A 23,824-nucleotide genomic window follows, 5' to 3' on the forward strand; every position below is an offset into this window, starting at 1 on the left:
TGGAGCTCACTGTTTTAGCTAAGATGGCCGAACGGTGAGCCTCTGTGATCTACCAGTCTCCACTCCCAAGCAGTGGAGTTACCTGTCCATGCAGCCACGCCCAGCGTGTAGCCACGCCCAGCTTGTCACGAGTGCTAGAGATTCAAGCTCAGGTCTTCAGTGCTTTCACAAGGAGCTCTCTTAGCACTGAGGCATCTCCCAGTCCCAAGGGCTCAGGGTTAATGTGTGCAGCTCAGCCATGGGCCTTCCACAGGCTACTCTGCTGTAGGATTTCTGTGAGGCAGGACCGCGAGGGTCCTGTGGAACTGGACATCTGGCCCAGACATTAATGGGCCACATGAGCCTGAATCTCAGGAAGAACTCCTTAGCACGCTGATGCTGAGAAGCTGGGGTAGGCGGGAAACAAAGTGGGGCCGGGCCACCAGCAGACTCAGCAGTCCCTCGGAAATTATACCCGAGCCTCTACAGCCTGAGGACTCAGGGCTGCCAAGAGCTGCCACCAATGGAGGCAAAGGATCTGGTTATGGAAGGAAGTACGTGGTTTACAAGGAAATGCTTACTTTTAAAATGATATATTTAAGTTGAAAAGACCAGAAAACACTCAACTCAATGAAGGACATGTCCACATGAGACCTCATAAGCGAGAGTCAAGATTCTGTTACTGAGGCCAGGCATGGTGGTGCATGCCTTTAATCCCAGCACTTGGAAGGCAGAGGCAGGAGGATTTCTGTACCTTTCAGGACATCCAGGCCAACAGAGAAACCCTTGTTTTAAAAAAAAAGAAATCAAAAGAAAAATAAAGGTCCTGTCACTGAGAACATGGATAGATGACTGAGGAGTTACAGGCACTGGCTGCTCTTCCAGGACAGGGGCTCCCTGCACCCACACCACATGGCGGCTTGTGGGAAAGACTGTAAGCTTTATCACAGGTAAAAGCAGTCTTGGCCTGCTTTACCCTTGGACACCCCATGGATACCTTGAGGTAGACTGGGTGGAGCCATCCTGGGCCTGGAATTCAGGAAGCAGACCTAGGGACTCCACCTGGACTATTGTTTTTCTAATCAACCCTCAATGGGAGGAGACCGCCCTTGACACATGACACAGGCAGCCGGAGAGGAGAGAGCAACAACAGGTTCAGACCAGGCTTGAACACATGTGGATCAACAAACAGGCTGGACCAACACACAGGCCAAAAACACCTAGGGACCCGTCCCGTGGAACGGATACCGGAAGGTTCACTCTTTTTTCCCTTTAACCTTTTTTCCCTCTTGTGTAAGCTAGATGGGTTGTATAATAAAGTTTAATTGTTAAAAAACAGAGCCTACAGCCAGGCGTGGTGGTGCACGCCTTTAATCCCAGCACTCGGGAGGCAGAGGCAGGCAGATCGCTGTGAGTTCGAGGCCAGCCTGGTCTACAAAGTGAGTCCAGGATGGCCAAGGCTGCACAGAGAAACCCTGTCTCGAAAAACCAAAAAAAAAAAAAAAAAAACCCAGAGCCTACAGTGGCTCACAGTGGTCTATAGTTCCAGTTCCAGAGAATCTGATGCCCTCTTCTGGCCTCCAAAGGAAAAAGATATGCTTGTAGTGAACAGACATATATACAGCCAAAACATCCATACACATAAAATAATTGTTAAAAATTTAAATACAAGAAAAAAATAAAATGGAGAATAATAAAATAAAATTTATTCTTCTTTCAAAAAGATTCTGTCACTGAAACTTTAAGAGACGCAAACAAAGAACGAAGGCATGAATGGGTATAGTGCATGTGCCTATAATCAAAGCATGCAGAAGAGTAAGGCGGAGGCTAGCCTGGGCTACACAGAGAGGATGAGGACAACAAAGCCTGTAGAGAAGGCTCTGCCTCAAAACCAAAGCTGGATATGGTGGATGTACCTGTAGTTACACCCCTTACAAGGCTGAGCCTAGAGGACAGTAGTGCACCTTTAAGCCACCTAAGCGACAAAAGGAGACCTCTTCTTGAAAGCATACAAGGAGGCAAACATGAATGGAGACACAGAGGATACATGCACACTCAGGTCCATGCAGGTGACTCAAGCTCCCCAGAATGTGCCTACACTATTCCCAGCGTGCCTATGCTGTTCCCGGCGTGCCTATGCTACTCCCGGTGTGCCTATGCTGTTCCCAGCGTGCCTATGCTGTTCCCGGCGTGCCTATGCTACTCCCGGTGTGCCTATGCTGCTCCCAGCATACCTATCATAGATCACACAGTTTTCCCTGTGGTTTTGGAGTAAAAACAGGCTGTATCACACCTTGAGCCACCTCCTTCCAGATTTTCTACCCAACCAAGCTCGACTCTACATGCTCCTGGGTCCCTCTCAGCCTCTGCCAGCACTTTGGGCAGGTGGCTCCACAGCAAACCCACCATTCCACAACCTCACCCACCTGTTCTGGGCCATCAGCAGCTGGAGGGCACAGTCTTCCTTCTCCCGGAGGAACATGCCATGCTCCTCATCCTGGGCCATGGGGGGCTCCCGGCCACACTGGCTACAGGGCACAACGTCATCTCTAGAGAGTCCTTGCTCCAGCTGCTTCAGGCGGCCCTGCTGCTCCATCAGCGATCTCTCCAGCTCTACGATCTGGGCAGCCTGCTGGTCCTGCAGGCGCCTCATGCCAGACGCCCGAAGCTCAAACCTGTTGATTATGGACTGTTTCTCAGACTCGGCCTTTTCTCTTAGCTCAAGAAACATGGAGGCTAACCTCTCTTCAGCTTCTCTCTTTAGGCCGTCGTGCGAAAGCGCCCACTCTGCTTCCTTTTGTTCGAACTCTTGTTTCATTACCTGGATCTTCTCCTCAGCTTTACTTAGTTTGATCTGATGGTCTTCAATTAAACTGCACTTGACCTGTAAGATGACATGGTTTTATATTAAGATTACTGGATGCGATGACTCCAACATACCCCTGAACATGGAGATTTCTACAACTTATTTCAAGATACAGCAGTGGGAATACATCTTGTGTTGGTGGAAATGGTAAGACCTTGAAAAAAAAAATGTAAAACTGTGCTTTCCGTCCACAAAACCAACTCCTGGAACCACGCACACAGCAGGCAGGCAGCAAGGATGGAGCTGTAAGGTCTTCTGCACATCCAACAGCAGCAAGAGGAGAAACGCGAGAGAGACAAGCTTAAGTCGCCTGACTTATAATAAACCAGCTAATTCTCAAGGCCCCTTGAACAGGAAGATAAACGAAAACGCTAAGGATGGGCAGAATACCTAAAATTTAAGTAGCCGGGTAGTGGTGGTGCACACCTTTAATCCCAGCACTCGGGAGGCAGAGGCAGGTGGATGGCTGTGAGTTCAAGGCCAGCCTGGTCTACAAAATGAGTCCGGGTCAGCCAAGGCTACACAGAGAAATCCTGTCTCAAAAAAACAAACAAACAAACAAACAAACAAACAAAAAAGAAAGTGTAAAGTAAATCCTATTGTCAGCAAGAAGCAAATCAATGTCCAAAGAGGAAGGCGTGAGTGAGCACAGTTCTTAGCAAGCTGGAGTCTACGCTCCTTTCCTCTGGTGTTGAGTAAACAGATCCCGTCAGACTGACCCTTCCTGGTATGAAATCTGTAAACCGAGTAGAACAGACGTGGCTCGGGCTGACCCCAAGGTCAATCACATGTACAACGAACTCTAAAAGCAGGCTGGCTAGGGCTAAAAGAACTGAACAAAACACTCACCCCAAAACAGAGATGGAGTGGGGAGGCTGAAGTCATCATAACTGCTTGCTCAGACAAAATGTCAATGCCCTACAGAACCCAATCTCATGAGATAGCCCCCCACCAACCAGACTCAACACAAAGCTAGGGAACGTAAAACACACAAAGCAAAACAAACCAGGAAACTAAGGCTCATGCTGAAGAGACGAGAGCAGCAACTTCAGACAATCCCAAGATGTCCCACATAATGAAATCATCAAAACTGGGTTTGAACAGTAACTTTAAATCGAGACCAAAACAACAAAACTTGTCACTGCAGATATTTTACTGCAGCAAGGATATGAAAAATAAAGACAGAAAAAAGACTTTAAATAAAGGAACACTAGTGTAAAAGACCCACACAGCAAGAAACGCTAAAGAAAATTCTAAAACTAAGGAGAAATGATGCCTCCATCAGCTCACATCCTCAGGAAGGAACAAAGTCTAAGACACTTATTTTCCATAGTTTTAAAATTCTTATTTCTTGGGTTCTGTTACTGTTGTTCTGTTTTTATTTTTACTTTGAAATAGGGTCTCATAATGTAAACAAGGCTGGCCTCAAACTACTATGGGGCCAGTGATGGCTTTGAATCCCGATCACAGACCTCCCTCAGCCTCCAGAGTACGAGGATCCTGGAATTAAAGATATACACTACCATAGTCAGCTCCCTTGGTGACATTTTAGAGCATGCTTACAATACTGTTATTGCTGAGGTAACAACAAACATGGACGTAACACGCAGGAAAGTGCAGCACAGACGGTGAGAAAAAGGAACAGAGGGACATATAGAAAATTAACAATAGGATAGCAGACTTAAAGTCTAAGGACATCCAGAGCTGCATTAAGTGTTCAAACTCAGCGCAATAATTACAAGGCAGACATTATCAAAATAAGTTAACATTTAACAAGACCATCTACATGAAACTCACTCTACCTTCATTGGCCTAAATTAAAAAAAAAAGATACCAAGAAGAGACTTGATACCCTATGAGCATATAAAGAGGGAGGAAGTCCCCTCAGTCACCGTCATAGGGGAGGGGAGTAAGGGGAAAATGGGAGGGAGGGAGGAATGGGAGGATACAAGGGACGAGATAACCATTGAGATGTAATATGAATAAATTAATAAAATAAAATTTTAAAAAATAGATAAAAACAAAATGCTAAGGAAAAGCTCATGGGAACAGAGAGAGAGAGAATGGCAGGTCAGTGACTAGCCCAAACTGAGGCCCACCCCAGGGAAGAGAGCCAACCCCTGTCACTATTAATGACAGTCTGCTGTCCTTGCAGGCAGGAGCCCAGCACAACTGTCTTCTGAGAGGCTTCATCCAGCAGCTGATGGAAACAGATGCAGAGACCCACAGCCAAACAAAAGGCTAAGTGAGCTTGGGGAGTTTTATGAAAGAATGGGAGGAAGGGTAGAAGGAGCCAAAGGGGTCAACACCACCAGCAAGAAGACCTACAGAGTAAACTAACCTGGACCCATGGGGGCTCGGAGAGACCAAGCCAGCACTCAAAAGTCATGCAGGGACTGGACCTGGAGCCCCTACACATACAAAGCAGCTACGCAGCCTGTTCGTCATGCGGGGCTGTCTCTGCCTCTGCTGCTTGCCGCTGGATCCCTCTCCCTAGCTGGACTGCCTTGTCTGGCCTCAGTGAGAGTGGATGCACTTAGTCCTGCAGCAAGTTGAGGTACCAGGGTGGGTTGGTACCTCACCTTTGGGAAGAAAGAGGTGGGTAAGAAGGGAAGTGGGTGTGAGGGTGGGACTAGGAGAAGAGGGAGGGGGCAGTAAGGTGATGAAAGAAAGAGCTCATAAAGCCAAACATGCCTGTAACCTGCATTCCACAATTTAGCAAATCTGTTATGTCTAAACGTTTTTAAAAATGAACATCAAGGTTGGCATGACTATACCCATAAAAAGAGAAAATTGATTTTAAGGCAAAGACTATCAGGAGATGTTTCATTGATAATAAAAAGATAAGCCAGGTGTGGTGGCGCATGCCTTTAATCTCAGCACTCAGGAGGCAGAGGCAGAGGCAGGTGGATCTCTGTGAGTTCGAGGCCAGTATGTACTTACAAAGTGAGTCAAAGACAGCCAGGGCTCAGAACACAGAGAAACCCTGTCTCAGAAACAACAACAACAACAATAATAAAAAGATAAAATTTCAAGGAAGATATAAATGCAAATGTATACCAGAACTCCAAAATGTCTAAAGCAAAAATTTAACAAAATTACTAAGAGAATTCCACACTCCCTTATTATTATTATTGTTGGTTGGTTGTTGGTTTGGTTTGGCTTTTTGAGACAGAGTTTCTCTGTGTAACCCTGGCTGTGCTGGAACTTTCTATATAAACCAGGCTGGCCTTGAACTCTGCCTGCCTCGGCATTCCAAGTACTAGGATTAAAGGCGAGTGCCCCCATGCCTGGCCACATTCCTTTCTTGAACAGATTCTCCAGATAAAAATGTGGCCTGGGAAACAACCGACTATTGTTTAGGAAACTCTGACTTTAGTCCACAGTATGTGGAAGGATCCCAGGCTGCAGACTACAGATGGCAGTGCACAGACAGCTGTTGACTCGGCCAGGTGGCTCACACACATTACAGTGCACGGACAGCTGCTGACTCAGCCAGGTGGCTCACACACATGACAGTGGACGGACAGCTGCTGACTCGGCCAGGTGGCTCACACACATGACAGTATACGGACAGCTGCTGACTCGGCCAGGTGGCTCACACACGACAGTGCACGGACAGCTGCTGACTCTGCCAGGTGGCTCACACACATGGCAGCGCATGGACAGCTGCTGCCTCGGCCAGGTGGCTCACACACGACAGTGCACGGATAGCTGCTGACTCGGCCAAGTGGCTCACACACATGACAGTGCACGGACAGCTGCTGACTCAGCCAGGTGGCTCACACAGATGGCAATGCACGGACAGCTGCTGCCTCGGCCAGGTGGCTCACACAGATGACAGTGCATAGACGGCTGCTGCCTTGGCCAGGTGGCTCACACAGATGGCAGTGCATGGACAGCTGCTGACTCGGCCAGGTGGCTCACACAGATGGCAGTGCACAGACAGCTGCTGATTAGCCACGTGGCTCACACAGCTTCCCACGAGGCTCTGTTAGTGCTACCTTACTCCAATCCCTTACCAGTTCCTTAATAAAGGCAACTTGGTGATGAAACTTGTAGATGAGAAGAGATTCCTCTAAAGCCCTTTTCTGCTGGAGAATGAAAATCCACAAAGTCATTCACAAAAAACAAAGGCAGAAGGCAGAAGCAGAAGGGCGTGTTATCAGACATGATCACAGCGTGATGAGGAGACCATGGTATAGTTAACACACAAGCAGCGAAAGACAGAGGACTGCCAGTTCTCGGTCCCTGGACTGCACTGGTTGCATAATGAAGCCCCCTTTGTAACTTTGAAGAGGCAGACACTGTCCATTCTGTCCTTGTATACCAGACCACAGTGAAGAGCCTGGCAAACCCACTTGTACTTCCTTCCCCAGGAAGCTGGGGAGAACACACATTCCTACTGCCACACCATAGACAGCTCGGGGTGTCCTCAGGACCTCCCTGTGCACACCGAGCGCGAGCCTTCTGCAAGAAGACAAAGCCCTGCCGAGGGTCATACTCACACTCTCCAGATCCTCCTTCAGATGGGTCTCATGCTGCAGTTTCTCCTGTAAGTTTCTGTTCTCTATTTTTAAGAGTTCAATTTCTTCCTTGAGCTCAGTCTGAAGAAGTGAAAGTTCAACCTTGTGCTCAGCTTCCAAAGTCAGGATTTTGGCAGCCACCTGGGCATCGACTCCCGAAGCCAAGTCCTGTACGCACTGGGGATGGACTCGTGTGAGCTCTGAGGGAACAAGGGAACGGGAAGACCGTTACCCACAGGCAGCACCGACAGAATGGAAGCAATCCTCAAACTACTTCGCTCACATGACACCTCAGCTCTGAAGATCCTGGTGTGACTCGGGACAAGAATAGACCCAGGTCTTCAGTGTCCCCTTTGCAGGGTATGTCCCTGACCTAGCCTAAGGTGTGGTGTTCCCTCTGATCTACACAGCATACGCCTAGGCAACCCAGGATGTTCCTTAAGTTCAGACACGATGTGCAACCTGCTGCTGGTCACCCAGGACGACCCCTATGCCTGTCATCAGACACACAGGGGCAGGACGTGCTATTCAAGGTTTCAGCACAGGGACCGAGCCTGCAAAATGGGCACATGGCCTCCTCGAAATCAGGCCTGGATTTCCCTCTGTGGAAGATGGAAACAAAGGCACAAGCCATGGGTTTCAAGCAAGAACAAGTCATGCTACAGGGACTGCGTGCAGATAGCAGCATAAATGACAGTGTCACACGGGCAGCTGTGGAGGCCCCTGGTACAGCAAGGACAAGAGCAGTAAGAGGCAGGTGCATGCTAGGCCCTAGTTCTCAAGTGGACTGTGGGCTTCTCCCCTGCCCTGCCCCATGCTGAGTAGCACTCCAAAGCAAGGCAGGTTTTCAGGCAACAGAAGAACTGCGTAGACACTGATGCCCCCACTGCTTGAGGTGGGGCCCTCAACCTCAACCTGGCTGCCTCACCTCCCTAGAGCGGGGACCACTGTACCCAGGAGGGATGAGCAACAATAGATACTCTATCCCCATGTTTCACACCAGCTGGCCTCTGCTGCCCACCTGTAGAATCACTGGGAGTGACCACACCCATGAGACCACACTTCTTCTCCCACTCCACAAGACAGGGTTTCTCTGTGTGGCCTTGGCTATCCTGGACTCACTTTGTAGACCAGGCTGGCCTCGAACTCACAGCAATCGTCTGCCTCTGCCTCCCGAGTGCTGGGATTACAGCTGTGCACCACCACGCCCGGCTGGGACCACACTCCTAAAATAACCAAGTGTCCTCCTGTGCTGCTACCTCCAGCGTGCCCACCATGAGCTTCCCTCACACTCCCTGGATGACCCACGGCCTCGGACTGAGCAGCTGGGCCTGCTGAAGCAGAGCCGAGTCTGGCATCACCTCCCACAGCTGAACCATCACCTCTAGTGCTGCCTGCTGCTTCTGCAAGTCTCCTCTTGCAAATGAGAAGCCAAGCCCTACGCCCAGCATGCCACTCCACAGACCCAACTGTGCTTGGAGAAAACCATCGCTGCAGACAGAGCAAGCCATCAGCAGGGATCCTCCACTAAGGCCAGCCGTCCCGTAACTCAGGCCCATCTAGCAGCACTCGCTTAGGGACAAATCCTCAGAGCAAGAGTCTATCACGTAGTGGCAGGCTCGTGGTCTTCACACGGATGCCACTCATTCCAGACATAGCGGCACATGTCCGGGTGCTCCATGGGCACAAAACACAAGGAAGGCACTAGCTTCCTCCCAAGGCATTCCCACAGGAACTGGCAGTGGCAGGAGACTAAGGAGCCTGGAGGGACAGATGGGACCCACCTTGGTCATGCTGGTCTGAAAGTACAAGTGGGAGCTTCTCCAGTTTTCCTTCCTCAGGCCGCGAGCAGGAGCCGTGTGATTTGTCCTCCTTGAGTTGGAAATCCGGGGAAGAGCTCAGCACGTCTGCTTCGTGCCTGGGGTCTTCTTCCAGTCCTGCTTGTAAATCTGTTGAGTTCGCCTAAAGAACCACACGGGACAGCTGAGTTACTGAAGTCCGATCACTTGCTCCTGCTGTGTTCAAAGGAGACATAAACCTAGCTGGATTTGCTAGACCACACAGCTAACATGGTTGACATGCCTGGTACAGACATGCCACAATACCCCTTCCCATCCACCAGGGTCCAGCCTAGAGCTGAGAACACACAGAAGTAGTGGCTGCCGCCTGAGGGCAGCGTGCACAAGAGGCCATGGCAGCAAATAGAAGCCATCCTACCTGCGGGTGTTGCATCACAGTTAGGTGTCTACACTATCTGATGGGCTTCCTTCGCGGATGTTCACTCTATGGTCCACGGTTGGCATCTCCCCTCCCACCCTTAAGAGTCCAATTGGCTCCCCGGACTCAGTATCCCTCTTGTATCCAGTCTCATACCTTAAGCCTAGGCTCCTCCTAAGCTCTGTACTTCTGCAACCTATCACCCTATAATCATTATACCAGTGCCTGCCATCCAGAGTGCCAGCCCAAGTCAGCTCCAGGTAGCATCGAGGGCCCTTTTAGAAGTCATCCCACAAGCCTGATCAGACCTGTCCTGAAGTCCACTCTCCCTCGCTCGCCTCCGAGGACTAGCCTGCCTGCCCAAAAGCTCTGCTCACCAATTCCATCGCATTTTGTCTTTACAGGCATTGCTCCTATAACCTCTTAGGCACCACGCCCTGTTCGTGTGTCAGCCTCAGTCTCAAATCAGTACCTGCCCCCATGTCCCTCAGGGGATTCTGCTCTGGCCTGAGAGCTCTGCTGACTGCCCCTGGGTGCCCTAACTGTCACTTGTCTGTTTCAAACATACCATGAGCCAGCACACGGAGGTAGGATAGGCCTCCACACTTCCTGATTCCAACTTCTATGGCATCCTCTCTCCCTCTGAACATCCCTCTCAGAGCCCGATTCTGGACTTGCTCAGATGTGGGGCAAGCACACAGTCCCTACAAAAAGGAAGAGGCAATCCAAGTGGATCGCTAGTTGCTGCCAAGTCCCAGCCCTAAGAACAGGTTCTGCCCTTGCATCGTCAGCACATAGTAACGATGTCGCCACTGAACCCATTTTCCTCAAGACTAAATCGCATCACCCTGAATTTCTTCTAATGAGCTGAAATTGCCTTTTAAAACAAGACATATTCTCATCGTTACAGAACAAGATCACGAAACTGATGGGACAGATTTGGCCCTGTGACAGTAAGGAAGTGTGGGACAGGGTTATCTCACCAAGTGCGAACAAGGGTTTAGAAGTGGGAGTGAGCAAGAGGAAGCCATGCAGAATGCCTTGGCTCACTCCGAAGAGAGAGATAGTCAGGTCCAATCAAAGAAACACAAAAAGCATCCTCATCGGAGCCCACAGGTGAACAGTGCTGGAAATGATTCAAACCAGAAGCGGAGATGTGGAACACAGTCATAATACATGGAGGAACAGTTGACAAACAAGTGAAAACACAATCAACTTCATGAATAACCACAGACATGTACACACAGGAGTCAGTCACTCAGACAAGGAGCATGCACACTTGGTGAGGTCCACTCCCCAGCTGCGATGGGACCAATCAGAAAGACGATGGAGGATTGTGGCCTGTCAACCTTAAAATACACTCATGTGCGTTTGTTTTTTTTTTTTTTAACTAGACACACAACCCATCATTTCTGTCTCCATGCCTTCCTGAAACATAATTGTAAGGAGAAGGTTCTCTCTCTCTCTCTCTCTTTTTTTTTTTTTTTTTTTTGGTCCCCCCTATGGAAAAGGGTCTTTATGAGGCCCGAGTCCATGATTCGTTACGACAACCTCAAGCCAACTAATACAAATCCCAGAGAGCAATCACTCATTGCCATTCAGAACAGAAGCTGGTGCTCACATGGCAGGGGACACCTGCTGTCAGGACGCAGCTGTGCTCAGCACAGCAGGGTCTGGATTGTTGATTCTGGGACTAGCCATTGAGTAACCTCAGTCGTACCACCACAAGCAAATGCTCACAAGTACATGTGCTGGCGGCCACTGCTCTGTCTACAGCCCAGGATCCACAAAGGCTCAAAATAACAGAAATAAAAGGCTTTGTGACAATCCAAGAAATAAATAAAGATAATAAAAAGATGCTTAGCACATAATTAAACACAGAAGGGATCCATGAGATGCTCTCTGCTGGGACTGATGACCTGAGTGCTATCTGTGGGACCCACATGTGGAAAGGAGAGCAAGATCAGTCACATAAATTGTCCTCTGATCTCCAGAGGCATGTGTGCACACACAAACACACACACACTTACACACAGATGCCTGTGCACACATGCACATGACACATGAACAGACACACACACACACACACACAGAATAAACAACGTTAAAAACAGCAGTTTCACACCTGTCAGAATGTCAAAGTTGGGGCTGACAGGTGTGCAGGGTGGCAGAGGAAACCTCGGTGACAGCTGGGAAATGAGCAGGACCGAAAGCAAGCAGGACTAAGGGAAGGACGGGCACGACAGCCTCAGTCATGGCCCTTCCTCCTTAGACAAGCCAGGATGCACACGTGAGGTTAGAGAGCTGTTCCCAAGAGGGAAAGTCACGTTCCCCTCTGTGTGATGAGTCAACAAGGACAGAACAGCAGACAGGGAAGACAGCCAGTTGCTAATGGAAAGACGAATGGCTCGCTCAAGCTCGCCACGGGTTAAAAGCACACAGCCTATCACCTTCGGCTGCTCAAGCTGAAGATCAAGCCCGTCAGGTTGCTCCTCTCTCTCTCTGGCAGATGCCTCCTCTGGAAATAGGCAGGATGAACTAAAGAGAGAAGACATGCATAAGAGCTTTAGTGCGCCGGGCATGGTGATGCACTCCTTCAATCCCAGTACTCAGGAGACGGAGGCAGGTGACGCCGCAAGTGCAAGGTCAGCCTGGTCTACACGGTGAGCTTCCAGACAGCCAGGCCTACACAGTAAGACCCTTTCTTAAAAACATAAACAGACTAAATTAAAATAAAGATAAAGATAAACGCTTTGGGGGCTAGAGTGATGGCTCAGTGGCTAAGAGCACTGGTTATTCTTGCAAAGGATTTGAGTTCAATTCCCAGTACCCACACGGTGGCTCACAACCATCTGAAGCTCCAGTTCTAGGGAATTTCGCCCTTTCCTGACTTCCATGGGCATGTGGTGCACATACATACATGCAGGCAAAACATAAAGTAAGAAAGCCTTAAAATGTTTGTAAACAGGGCTGGAGAGCTGGCTGAACAGTTAAGATTGCTCTTCTGGAGGTCCTGAGTTCAATTCCCAACAACCACACGGTGGCTCACTACCATCTATAAGGTGATCTAATGCCCTCTTCTGGCATGTAGGCACACATGCAGGCAGAGCTCTACACACATAATAAATAAGTCTTTAGAAATAAAACAAAAATGTTTGTAAACAAAAGCTTTAGTGTAGCCCTTTCTTGTCCACTCAGTCCCTGGGCCCAATCACACAGAGGTAAGGTATCTATGCTAAGGGCCAGATGGTGATGCACCTATGCTAAGGCCCAGGTGATGTTCGTCTACAAGCCATGTAACCATTACTATAACATAAAAGAGTGACACTGGACCACAGGGCCACATGCTGGCAATGCAGCAAAACTGCAGGTACAGACAGACACATAGGGCTCTAGGGCCAGCCGTGTAGTTCTGAGTCCCCCCTACTGGGCTTGATGTAGTGGTGGACAACTTTCATTCCAGGACAAGGATGCAGAGGCAGGTAGACCTTTGTGAGTTCCAGGCCAGCCAAGGCAACAACAACAACAACAAAACCCCAGCTCTACTGTACTCCATTAGTATGAGATCACGAACAAAAGGTGCGCACTCAGCCCAAGGTCCCCGCCGCTCAGAAAGCCACTGAACCGCAACAGTGTTGCCTTTACCTGATTTCTGCGGACTCCAGAGAATCCTCCCTCGCCTCCTGCAGCCGTTGCTGGAACAAGGTCAGGTCTTCTTGGTATGTCTTCTCCGCATCTTTCAATCTCTTCTCAAAATACACCCGCAGGTGCTCCAGCTCGGACTTGTGCTGGGCTCTCTCTTGCTGCTGCTGCTGAGCAAAGTCAGAGCGCAGGTGCTCCAGCTCCTCCAGGTGAGACTCGTGGGCCAAGAGTGGTTCCCATGATCCTTCAGCAGGAGGAAGCACATAATCACCCCAGTGTGGAACACAGGAAGCAGGAAACAGCAAGGTCCCTGTGTAGCGTCTGAGAAGGGCCTAAACGGAAGACGGTGAGTAGATGACAGCCTCCTGCCTCATGGCTCGCTCAGTGTTTCAGGAGCCGCTTAAATAGCTAGGGCAACTAGGAGTCAGAGCAAGTGGCTGAGAGGCAAGAAACATGGTCCAAGCTGGGCATGGTGGCGCACACCTGTAATCCCAGCACTCGGGAGGCAGAGGCAGGTGGATCTCCATGGGTTTGAGGCCACCCTGGGCTACAAAGTGAGTCCAGGACAGCCAAGGCTGCAGAGAGTAAACCTGTCTTGAAAAACCAAAGGAAAGAAAGAGAGAGAGAGAGAGAGAGAGAGAGAGAGAGAGAGAGAGAGAGGAGAAAGAAAGAAAGAGAGAGAAAGAAAGAAAGAAAGATGGCACTAGCAACCAAGACCTGTACCCTGTCACAATCTCAATGACCCTAGAAATGGGTTTGGAACAAGGCACAGCTGCTGACACACAGATGTGAGCTATGGGAGCTGCTGAGCAGAGGGACATAGCATCACAAACTTTCTTTGAGCTCACATTTTGAGACTAACAAAGTAATGATTTTCTGCACAGCAACAGAGACCACATGTAAGCTCTCGTCCCAGCGAATGCTGCCAACTAGTCTACAGCAACCACTAACAAACAATTCGACTGAGTACTTACAACCCCAGAGGTTTTATATCAAAGTTGCCTGCAGGATGGAGTCCCATGGAAGAACATGCTAGGCCTATTAGGTCATCTAGTTTCTAGTAACAGAAGGGCTCTAAGGCAATGACAAACTGACACGCTGGTCACCATATCTGGCCAAACCAGAGCTCAAGGCTCAAGGTGGACATGAGACATCACCTGCTACCATATGACAAAGGTAACTTGCTAAATGTCCCCGTGTCTAGTCCTTTCTAATCACCCTTATCCTCAGGGGCAATCAGCAGTCTTAAAGGCTCTGTTTGCAGACGAACACCAGAAAAAAGATGCTGGCTGGGACGAGGCTGCTGTGACCCAGGATGCTGGTAGCCTGAACTGGACACAGGCGACTCTGCCTGCTCTTTGAGTGGCCATGTCCACCTGGCGACACAGAGTCACTCCTGACACAAAAGGAGAGAACTGAGACTGAGGGTCTGCAAAGAAGCGGAGCTCTGAGGGAGAGTGAGCTCAGCCACAGTCGCTGGGCCCTGGAGACAGACTTGGGGGCTACCTCACAAAACTGGAGCTAGAGCCACAGGTGTCTGAGGCAGCTGCCCTGGGGAAGCTCACAGGATGCACATTAGCGAGCAGAAAGACCCCATTTTGGAGCCCCGATGACTGCTAAGGCTCACCCTGCTGTATCACCCAGTAACACTGCCAGGTAAGGATGACACGGGAAGGACACTTTACACCAGACAAACCTGTTCCTCAGGGGCCCAGTTATGTGATAACTACTCAGCTGACATGCTGAGGGGACCTCCCCCCCACCAAAAAAAAAGCTTTCTTTCTTTTTTCTTTTCTTTTTTTAATTTTTTTAGACAGGGTTTCGCTATGTTAAGCCTTGATTGTCCTGTCCTCCCTTTGTAGACCAGGCTGGCATCGAACTCACAGCGATCTGCCTGCCTCTGCCTCCCAAGGTGCTAGGATTAAAGGCGTGCGCCACCACGCCTGGCCTAAAAAGCTTTCTTTTTTTAAAAATATTTTTATTTAATTTTAATTTATGTGTATTGGTGTGAGGGTGCCAGATTTTGGAGTTACAGACAGTTGTGAGCTGCCATGTGGGTGCTGGGAATTGAACCCAGGTCCTTTCAAAGAGCAGCCAGTGCTCTTAACCACTGAACCACCTCTCCAGCCCCCTAAAAAGCTTTCTTTAGATACAAATTTCCTTTCCTTTTGTGAGGATTTAATTTTGTGTTTGCCTGCATATATGTATGTGCATGCAGTGCCCATGAAGGCCAGAAGAAGACACCAGGTTCCATTCCCCAGAAGTGCACTAACACACAGTTGTCAACTGCTATGAAGGTACTGGAAGCCAAACATGGGTCCTCCGTGAGAGCAGAATATGCTCTCCAGTGTCAAAATCTCCATTTGTATACAAATCACATATCATCTTCAAGATGTACAGCAAGTTCATAAGTCAAAGTTCATAAGTCAGTCTCTCTCTCTGGTTCTGTGGGTCAATGACCAAAAGTCACAGGTTCAAGGCTGGGATTTAATCAATGGTAAAGCCCTTGCTAAGAATGTGCGAGCGAGCACAGTGGTCCCAGCACTTGGGAGGCAGAGGCAGGTGGATCTCTGTGAGCTCGAGGCCAGCCTGGTCTACAAAGTGAGTCCAGGACAGCCAAGGCTACAGAGAAACCCTGTCTCAAAACAAACAAACAACCAGCAAATGCATGTCTGCACAGCTTTAAAGCATCCAAACGTCCTGCAGAATTCCTCACCATTCAGTTCCGCTCTGCTGGTTTTCATAGACTCAAGCTGGGACCACAGGCTTCTGATTTCTTCTTGGGACTGAGCCTTTAGGTCTTCATATGACGCCTGCAGAGTCTCTAGCTGTGAAGAAGAGAAAAATGTTCACATGAGAACCAAAGGAGATGAGCAGCTGGCGCATGCATGGCTCTGTACTATTGTTCCTTCCTCTGAAGCATGCAGCACACACAGGGGGAGAGCTGGGATCCGGAACCTGCAGGTCAAAAGGCAGCAAAAGCAACAACCAAAACAAAGCGGCATGAACAACCTCCACCAAAGTGACTCGAAAAACAGCAGCACTGCACACGCTGTCACCCCAGCTAGTAAAGAAGCCGAGGCAGAACTATCACTTATGCTCAGCACTTTGGGGCCCACCAGGCCAAGGCAGCAGCACTGCTTCAAAGATAAGAATTAAAACAATAAAAAACAAAGTAAGTTCGTTCATAGTGTAGCTCCTACCTGGGCCATGCCCTGGGAACACCGCGCTTCCTTGCCTATTGGCCTGAACTATGGCTGTATGTTTCTATACCATGTTCCCATGTGTGCCCACTGTCAACCCCCAGGTACCCACTTACAACAGGACAGGGCCACGTGGGAACTCGTATAATGGGTTCCACTCCAGGCTAATTTGGAGGAGCCTCAGAAAACAGCATAAGCCACAATATGTAGCATTCACAAAACAAGGCGGCTCGCATTCCACATTAATGAAGCAGGGTCCCTCTAACCTTTTGATACTAAACACTGGTACATCACATTGCAAAGAGTCGACACACTGACAGAGCACAACTTGTGGAATGAATCTTCAGGTGCTGGGAACAAAGATGATACCGCCAAGCCAAAGTGAAGGCCTGGTTCAGGTTGACAGGCACCTCTGGTTTCCCCACGAGGCTTCCAGGACCCAGCAGGAGCCTGGGTGGCCACTTCTAGCACCCTCACCAGCATGAGGACTTGACAACACACCAATGGAAGAAAGAAGAAAAAAAAGCCCCTGACTGAGACCACTGCCTGACACCATGTACGTCGGGCTCGGGACTCAGAAGATTGCGGCTGGCTCTGACTTGAGAGCCTCCTTCCTGAGAACTAGCTTTCATAGTTTCTAGATCGCACACAAGCTGCGCAAGTGGGGAAGCAATCAACAGTCCTACCTAGCTGTGATACCTATCTATGAACCAGAGCAAAGACCAGCCAGGGACTCCTAAAGGTACAGCAGCGGCACTCATATCTTGGCAGCAACCAACAGCTCCCTAATTGACAAAGACCCTCTCAACAGGAGGGAAAACATGCTTGGTACTGGAAACCTAGTCAGGTACCTGGAGCTACTCAGGTCATAGATTTTAGAGGAACACCTACTACTACGACCTTCCTAGATTAGCATAATTCCTAATGTACTCGGGAGGCAGAGGCAGGTGGATCTCTATGAGTTCGAGGCCAGCTTGGTCTACAAAGAGAGTTCCAGGACAGCCAAGGCTACACAGAGAAAGCCTGTCTCGAAAAAACAAACAAAAAGCAAAAACAAAACAAAACAAAGAACAACAACAAAAAAATCCTGCCTCCTCTCTGTAAAACTGCCTCTTAAGTAGCTTTCCTTTCCTCTCTCTTCTCCTGAAAGGTGGGCGTATCCTAGTCTGCCAAATCTCTGATTTGTCACCTTTTCTGCCACTCAATTAAACATCACTTTCAAACATGGGTGCTTCCTTCTACAAACTAACTTTACTTTTCTTTGGGATTAAAGGCATGTACCACCACGCCTGGACCTAAGCTTTTCTTTACCTGATACTTGCTCTGACCCAGGCTGGCCTTGAACTCAGATCCGTTTGCCTCTGACTCCTGGATTAAAGGCATGATCGTATTCCAGCCAGATGGATCACACAGACCTAGAAGGTCTTTGGATGTGATCTGTTGCCAGACAGCCATGTCCTGAATTAACATTCCTCTGCATCCTAACTGCTTTCTAAATACACTAAGTTCTTTGTCTGCAGTAAGTGAAGCTCTCCTCTCCACACTCAGGACCGCATCTCCTTCCACCCAGGCCCAGAGCCAAGGCTTCGAGTTGGCCCAGCCCAGCATCTGCCCCATCTATGAAGGAAGAAGGGGCTGGTCCTGCCGATCCAAAGCCACAAGATCTGCACGGCACAGGGCAACAGCAGGTTGTCCGAGAGGAGTCCTGGGGAGGATCTAGCATTGATGGCACAGGGCAACAGCAGGATGTCCGAGAGGAGTCCTGGGGAGGATCCAGCATTGATGGCACAGGGCAACAGCAGGATGTTCGAGAGGAGTCCTGGGGAGGATCTAGCATTGATGGCACAGGGCAACAGCAGGATGTCCGAGAGGAGTCCTGGGGAGGATCCAGCATTGATGGCACAGGGCAACAGCAGATGTCCGAGAGGAGTCCTGGGGAGGATCTAGCATTGATGGCACAGGGCAACAGCAGGTTGCCCGAGAGGAGTCCTGGGGAGGATCCAGCACTGATGGCACAGGGCAACAGCAGGTTGTCCGAGAGGAGTCCTGGGAAGGATCCAGGATTGGTGGTGCAGCAGAAGCCGGAGGCCTCAGAGCGGAACAAGACACCTTGCAATCGACATTTGCAAGCAAAGATATGTGGACAAAAGGGGATGGAAGGACCAGGCAAACTCTATTTTAAAAAAGAAACTCCATTTTGTGTTAAACCTAGCCATGGGCTATACCTAGATTCCAGAAAAACCACAAACTAGTCTAAACAAAAATATTCCCTAGCAACACAATCAGCTCACCTTGGGAAAGCCCAAATATACTCTCTGCAGGTCAAGCTGACCAGCAGGTGGTCTGGCACATAGCAACAACCAATTAGGAGAAGCCAGGCCAAAGTTCCTAACGCCCCATGACTGCTTCAACCAATCTTTTCTATAGACCAACTCGCCTCTACACCTACTACCCAACCACAAAACTCCAAGCTTGTAACTCCCTGCTTGCAGCTTTTCTGCCCAAATGTCATCCAATCATATACTGTAAAACCCATTTCTTTGTCTAAAACCTGTAAAAACCCCTCTCAATTGAGACTCGAGGCCACTTCCCTGCATCTGCTGTGCCAGGGCATGGGAGGGGTGGCCCAGGTTCGAACCTGCAGTAAAGACTTCCTTGTCATTGCATCTGGACTCGGCTCTTGGGGGGTCTGTTTGGGCATGACAGGTATACTGTGTGATACACTATAAAACACTACAACTTCCACAATGAGATTTTTTGGGGGAGTGGGGGGAAAGAGTTGCAAAAGTGGAGGGCAGGTACGCAGGGAGAGGAGATGAGTGGGGTTGGGGTGCATGATGTGAAATTCACAAAGAATCAATTAAAAGTCCATTAAAAGAAAAATAAAAAAGCAGGGTGATAGTGGGGCACGCCTTTAATCCTAGCACTCAGGAGGCAGAGGCAGGTGTGTCTCTGTGAGTTCAAGGCCAGCTTGATCTACAAAGTGAGTCCAGAACAGCCAGGACTACAAGAGAAACCCTGTCTCAAAAAAACAAAAACAAAAAAGCTTCTCAGCTGGGCACAGTGATGCACACCTGTGTTCCTAGCACTCAGGGAGGCAAAGGCAGATCACTGAGTTCGAGGCCAGCCTGGTCTATGAAGTGTGCCTAGGATAGCCAAGGCTGCACATAGAAACCCTTTCTTGAAAAACAAAAAAAGAAAAAAGCTTCTCCTTGCATCAGACCCCATCACAGAAAACCACAACTAGTTAAAATACAGATTGTAGAGCTGGAGAGATGGCCCAGGTTGAGAGCACTGGCTGCTCTTCTAGAGGACCAGAGTTTAATTCCCAGCAACCACATGGTGGCTCACAACCATCTATAATGTGATCTGATGCCCTCTTCTGGCCTGGAGGCATACGTGCAGCCAGACCACTGTATATATAATAAAAAATAAATAAATATTTAAAATAATAAAATAGGGACTAGAGAAATAGCTCAAAGGTTAAGAGCATTGACTGCTCTTCCAAAGGTCCTGAGTTCAATTCCCAGCAACCACATGGTGGTCCATAATCATCTAAAAGGAGATCTAGTGCCCTCTCCCGGCAGGCAGGCATATGCAGGCAGGGCATTGTATACATAATAAATAAATAAATCTTTAAAAAACTAAAATAAAATACAGATGGCTAATTTTGGGGTACCCAGAACTAGCAATACATCTACAACACAACTTCTACACCAAAGGCTCAGGGAACATTGCAGAAGAGGGGGCAGAAAGACTGTAAGAGCCAGAAAGACCAGGAAGTCTGTTGTGAAATGACAAATATATGAGTTCAAAGCCAGCCTGGTGTACAGAGTGAGCTCCAAGACAGCCAAGGCTACACAGAAAAACCCTGTCTTGGAAAAAAAAAAAAATGGGTCTGGAGCGATGGCTCAGAGGTTAAGAACACTGTCTATTCTTCCTGAGGTCCTGAGTTCAATTCCTAGCAACCACATGGTGGCTCACAACCATCTATGATGAGATCTGGGGCTCTTTTCTGGCATGTATATGTAATAAATAAATAAAATCTTAAAAAAAAAAAGAAAAGAAAAGAAAAAGCAAAAAAAATAAAACACAAGCCGGGCGTGGTGGCGCACGCCTTTAATCCCAGCACTCGGGAGGCAGAGGCAGGCGGATCGCTGTGAGTTCAAGGCCAGCCTGGTCTACAAAGTGAGTCCAGAATGGCCAAGGCTACACAGAGACCCTGTCTCAAAAAAAAAAAAAACAAAACAAAAACAAAAACCAAAAAAAAAAATAAATAAATAAATAAAAATAAAATAAAACACAATATGAAACGGCCAACTCCAAACTCCTCCAGAACTTCTCTACTAAGCTAAATAACTAGGAACACGGTGTGGTGCACAGGTGGTCTGCTGCTCAAGCATGAGAACCTGAGCTCAGGGCTGTGGCGGCCATGGAAAAGGTGTAACGTGACGAGTGTGATTGACACCAGTACTGCAGTAATGAGCTCAGATCTGTGGTGGCCATGGAAAAGGCTGGGTGTAATGTGACGACTGTGATTGACCAGTGCTGCAGTGACGCTAATGGCTCCTGTGATTGGCACCAGTGCTGCAGTGACGCTAACGGCTTACCAGCCAGCCCAGCCAACCAGTGGGCTCAAGGGTCAGACACCCTGTCTCAAAAAGTAAGATGGCGTCCAATAGAGGACGACACCTGACACCACCTCTGGTTACCCGTGCCCAGCCACAGGTACCCGTGTCCGCACACACATTCCCCTCCCCACATGCAATCAAGCAACTAAAAACAAGTTAACATCTTTGCTTACCTCCAGCTCTTTTTCTTTTTCCTTCTCTCTGAACTTCAACTCTAAGTCTTGTAAATACTGGCAGTGCTGCGCCTGCAGGTCCTCTTGTAACTTCGTGACGGCTGCCTGGTGCTGGGTCTCCAGGCTCTTCAGGGAAGCTAGAAAGCAGCACAGAGGTCACCTAGCTTATGACAAGATGACGCTTCCTCCCTTGGTGGCAGTGCCGATCGGCATTTCAGATCACACCCACAGTTCACATGCAGACTACTGCGCCCACCACGGTTCCATCCTGGGCACCCAGGACAGGGGGATGATAGGCCAACGGCACAAACAAGAGGCAAAGCTGAGCAGGCTCTGTCTGGACATCACCTCAGGAACCAGCCTGTTCTTCCCATGGAGGGAGGAGAGACACAGACAGGGACAAGAAGCTATCACCTCAACTCCCAAGAGTCCCTAAGTTACATAGAGATCAGACTGCTGCTTCAGCAACAGCTTAGGGATTGAATATGTAAGAAGGATCCATGAAACCAAAGCTGGGCAGTTGGGCAACAGCCACAATGCCTCCTGGATACTCAAGACTTCTGCGCTGGAAAGCAAAGGCGGGAAAGGCAAGCCCAGCTGTACCCAGTGTTCACTGCAGCAGCCACTCAGCCTCTCCAGGCACACTCACTTTAACCAGGGGCTCACCTTCAGCCTCCTGTTTGGCTTGGAAGATCTTCTCCAACTCAGCCTTCTGCTCCAATAATTCTTTCTGAAACTGGATTTGCAAAGCCTCCATTTCCGACTGGTGCTTTGCAGACAATTCTTTGCGGAGGTTTTCCAAACACAGCTCTCTTTCAGACTCCCAATCTTGCTTCAGAGTCTAACGTAAGAGAAAAAGGACATTGTGGTACAACCCAATCTCTGAAAAACACGGTCAACAAAGAATTCACTTCCTGTCGGCACGTTCTAATTCCCCTGGACAAATGTTATCTGCATCAAGGTGACTGTGAAAGTAAGACAGTGCATACACAGAAAGAACGACATTTCCAATCAAATTACACACCTCTATCATCTGGACATTTTTCTCCATTTCTAAACGTAACTTCTCCTTCAGCTCAGCTGCAAGACAAAGACAACAAGCTGTTTAGACCACAGAGTCTCAAACGTCTCCATGATCTCATCACACAGGAGACATGGGGCTCTGGTACCCACTATCCACGAGTGGAGAGGTGCCACTGCACACTGGGTGACAAGACACCCGGAAGATGCTTTAAGTAAAAGTATATTCACATTATAATAGAATCTCGAGATTCCAGTCACTCAGGTTCTCCTACGAGAACAGCTGAAGGAAGATCAGCTGCTGGGGTCCCATCACCAACACCTCCATTACATTTGAGCCTTCAGATAAAGAACCAGGGTTCTTTAGTTGGTGTGCCCACTGTGCCAGGGTCACGGTAAGACACTAAGACATGAGACACTGCCTATGACCAATAGCTTAAGCAGGGAGAACCACAAGAAGATGTGTGCCAGCAGTTGCTCAGAGTGGATGAAGCTCCCGGGGAAAGCCAGACATGAAGTCCAGGGAAGCAGGGGACTGAGGAAGCCGAGCGATGGCAGGAGGCATGGGGCAGGACCAGTCTAAGGGTGACCAGAGGGCTGGGATCCATCCCCAGAGAGCAGGCTCCCACATCCTAGGACACCGGGAGTGCTTTGCTTTTCTCTCCTAGGAATGGCAGGCCTAACCAGAGGGCCACAGAGGAGAGGAGCCTCTGCAACAGAGATGGAGAGAGTAAAGGGCTGAAAAGACAGATCTTATGCTGAACAGGAGAATAAAACAAAAATGTGTATTGGGAAAAGAAAACTGGTCTTTAAAAAGGAAGGAAGGAAGGAAGGAAAGAAGGAAGAAAGGAAGGAAAGAAGGAAGGAAAGAAGGAAGGAAGGAAGGAAAGAAGGAAGAAAGGAAGGAAAGAAGGAAGGAAGGAAGGAAGTGAGTGAGTGAAAACAAAACTGGTTCTTCACACTGAGGGGAGAGTTGGGCATGGGAGGAGGCTTTCTCCAGCACAGCCATGGCTAGAAAGGAAGCTTCTAGGGCCTGGTGGTTGTGTTGCATACCTTTAACCCAAACACTTGGGAGGCAGAGGCAGGTGGATCTATGTGAGTTGGAGGCCGGCCTGGTCTATAGAGAGTTCCAGGACAGCCAAAGCAACACAGAGAAACCCTTTCTTGGGATGAGGAAGTGGAGGGGCAGTGGTGGTGAGTATCTTTAACCCCAGCACTAAGGAGGCAGAGGCAGGCAGATCTCTGTGAGTTCAAGGCCAGCCTACAGACAGGGCTACACAGAGAAAGCCTGTCTCAAAAAACAATAAAAACAAAACAATACAAAAAAAGATGCTTCTTTTGTCACAGAGAAGCTAGAGAGGTAAGCGGAAAACTAGGCTCAGCCAGCAAGGAATGCTCTCAACTTCTGTTACGGAGATGCCTACAGAACCTAGTATATACGCCAAAAGCCAGCACACTGTGCTGCTTAAACACAGCGACTATTTGACAGGGACTTACTTCTCATAAAGCTGATACTTATTTTAAAACAAACAAACAAACAAACTTACACACACACATACACGGATGA

General features: G+C 48.9%; 1 protein-coding gene across 1 annotated transcript in view; it reads right to left on the reverse strand.

Moving 5' to 3' along the window:
* Pcnt (pericentrin) overlaps window positions 1-23,824 on the reverse strand; it is a 109,614-nt gene that overhangs the window by 77,080 nt on the left and 8,710 nt on the right. Inside the window, 7 exon segments of the mRNA XM_051153263.1 lie at window positions 2,406-2,863; window positions 12,039-12,126; window positions 13,234-13,474; window positions 15,947-16,058; window positions 21,238-21,374; window positions 21,904-22,078; window positions 22,262-22,317. Of these exon segments, the coding sequence (XP_051009220.1) occupies window positions 2,406-2,863; window positions 12,039-12,126; window positions 13,234-13,474; window positions 15,947-16,058; window positions 21,238-21,374; window positions 21,904-22,078; window positions 22,262-22,317 (1,267 nt within the window).

This window comes from Acomys russatus, chromosome 11, assembly GCF_903995435.1.
Source record: "Acomys russatus chromosome 11, mAcoRus1.1, whole genome shotgun sequence".
NCBI lineage: Eukaryota > Metazoa > Chordata > Mammalia > Rodentia > Muridae > Acomys > Acomys russatus.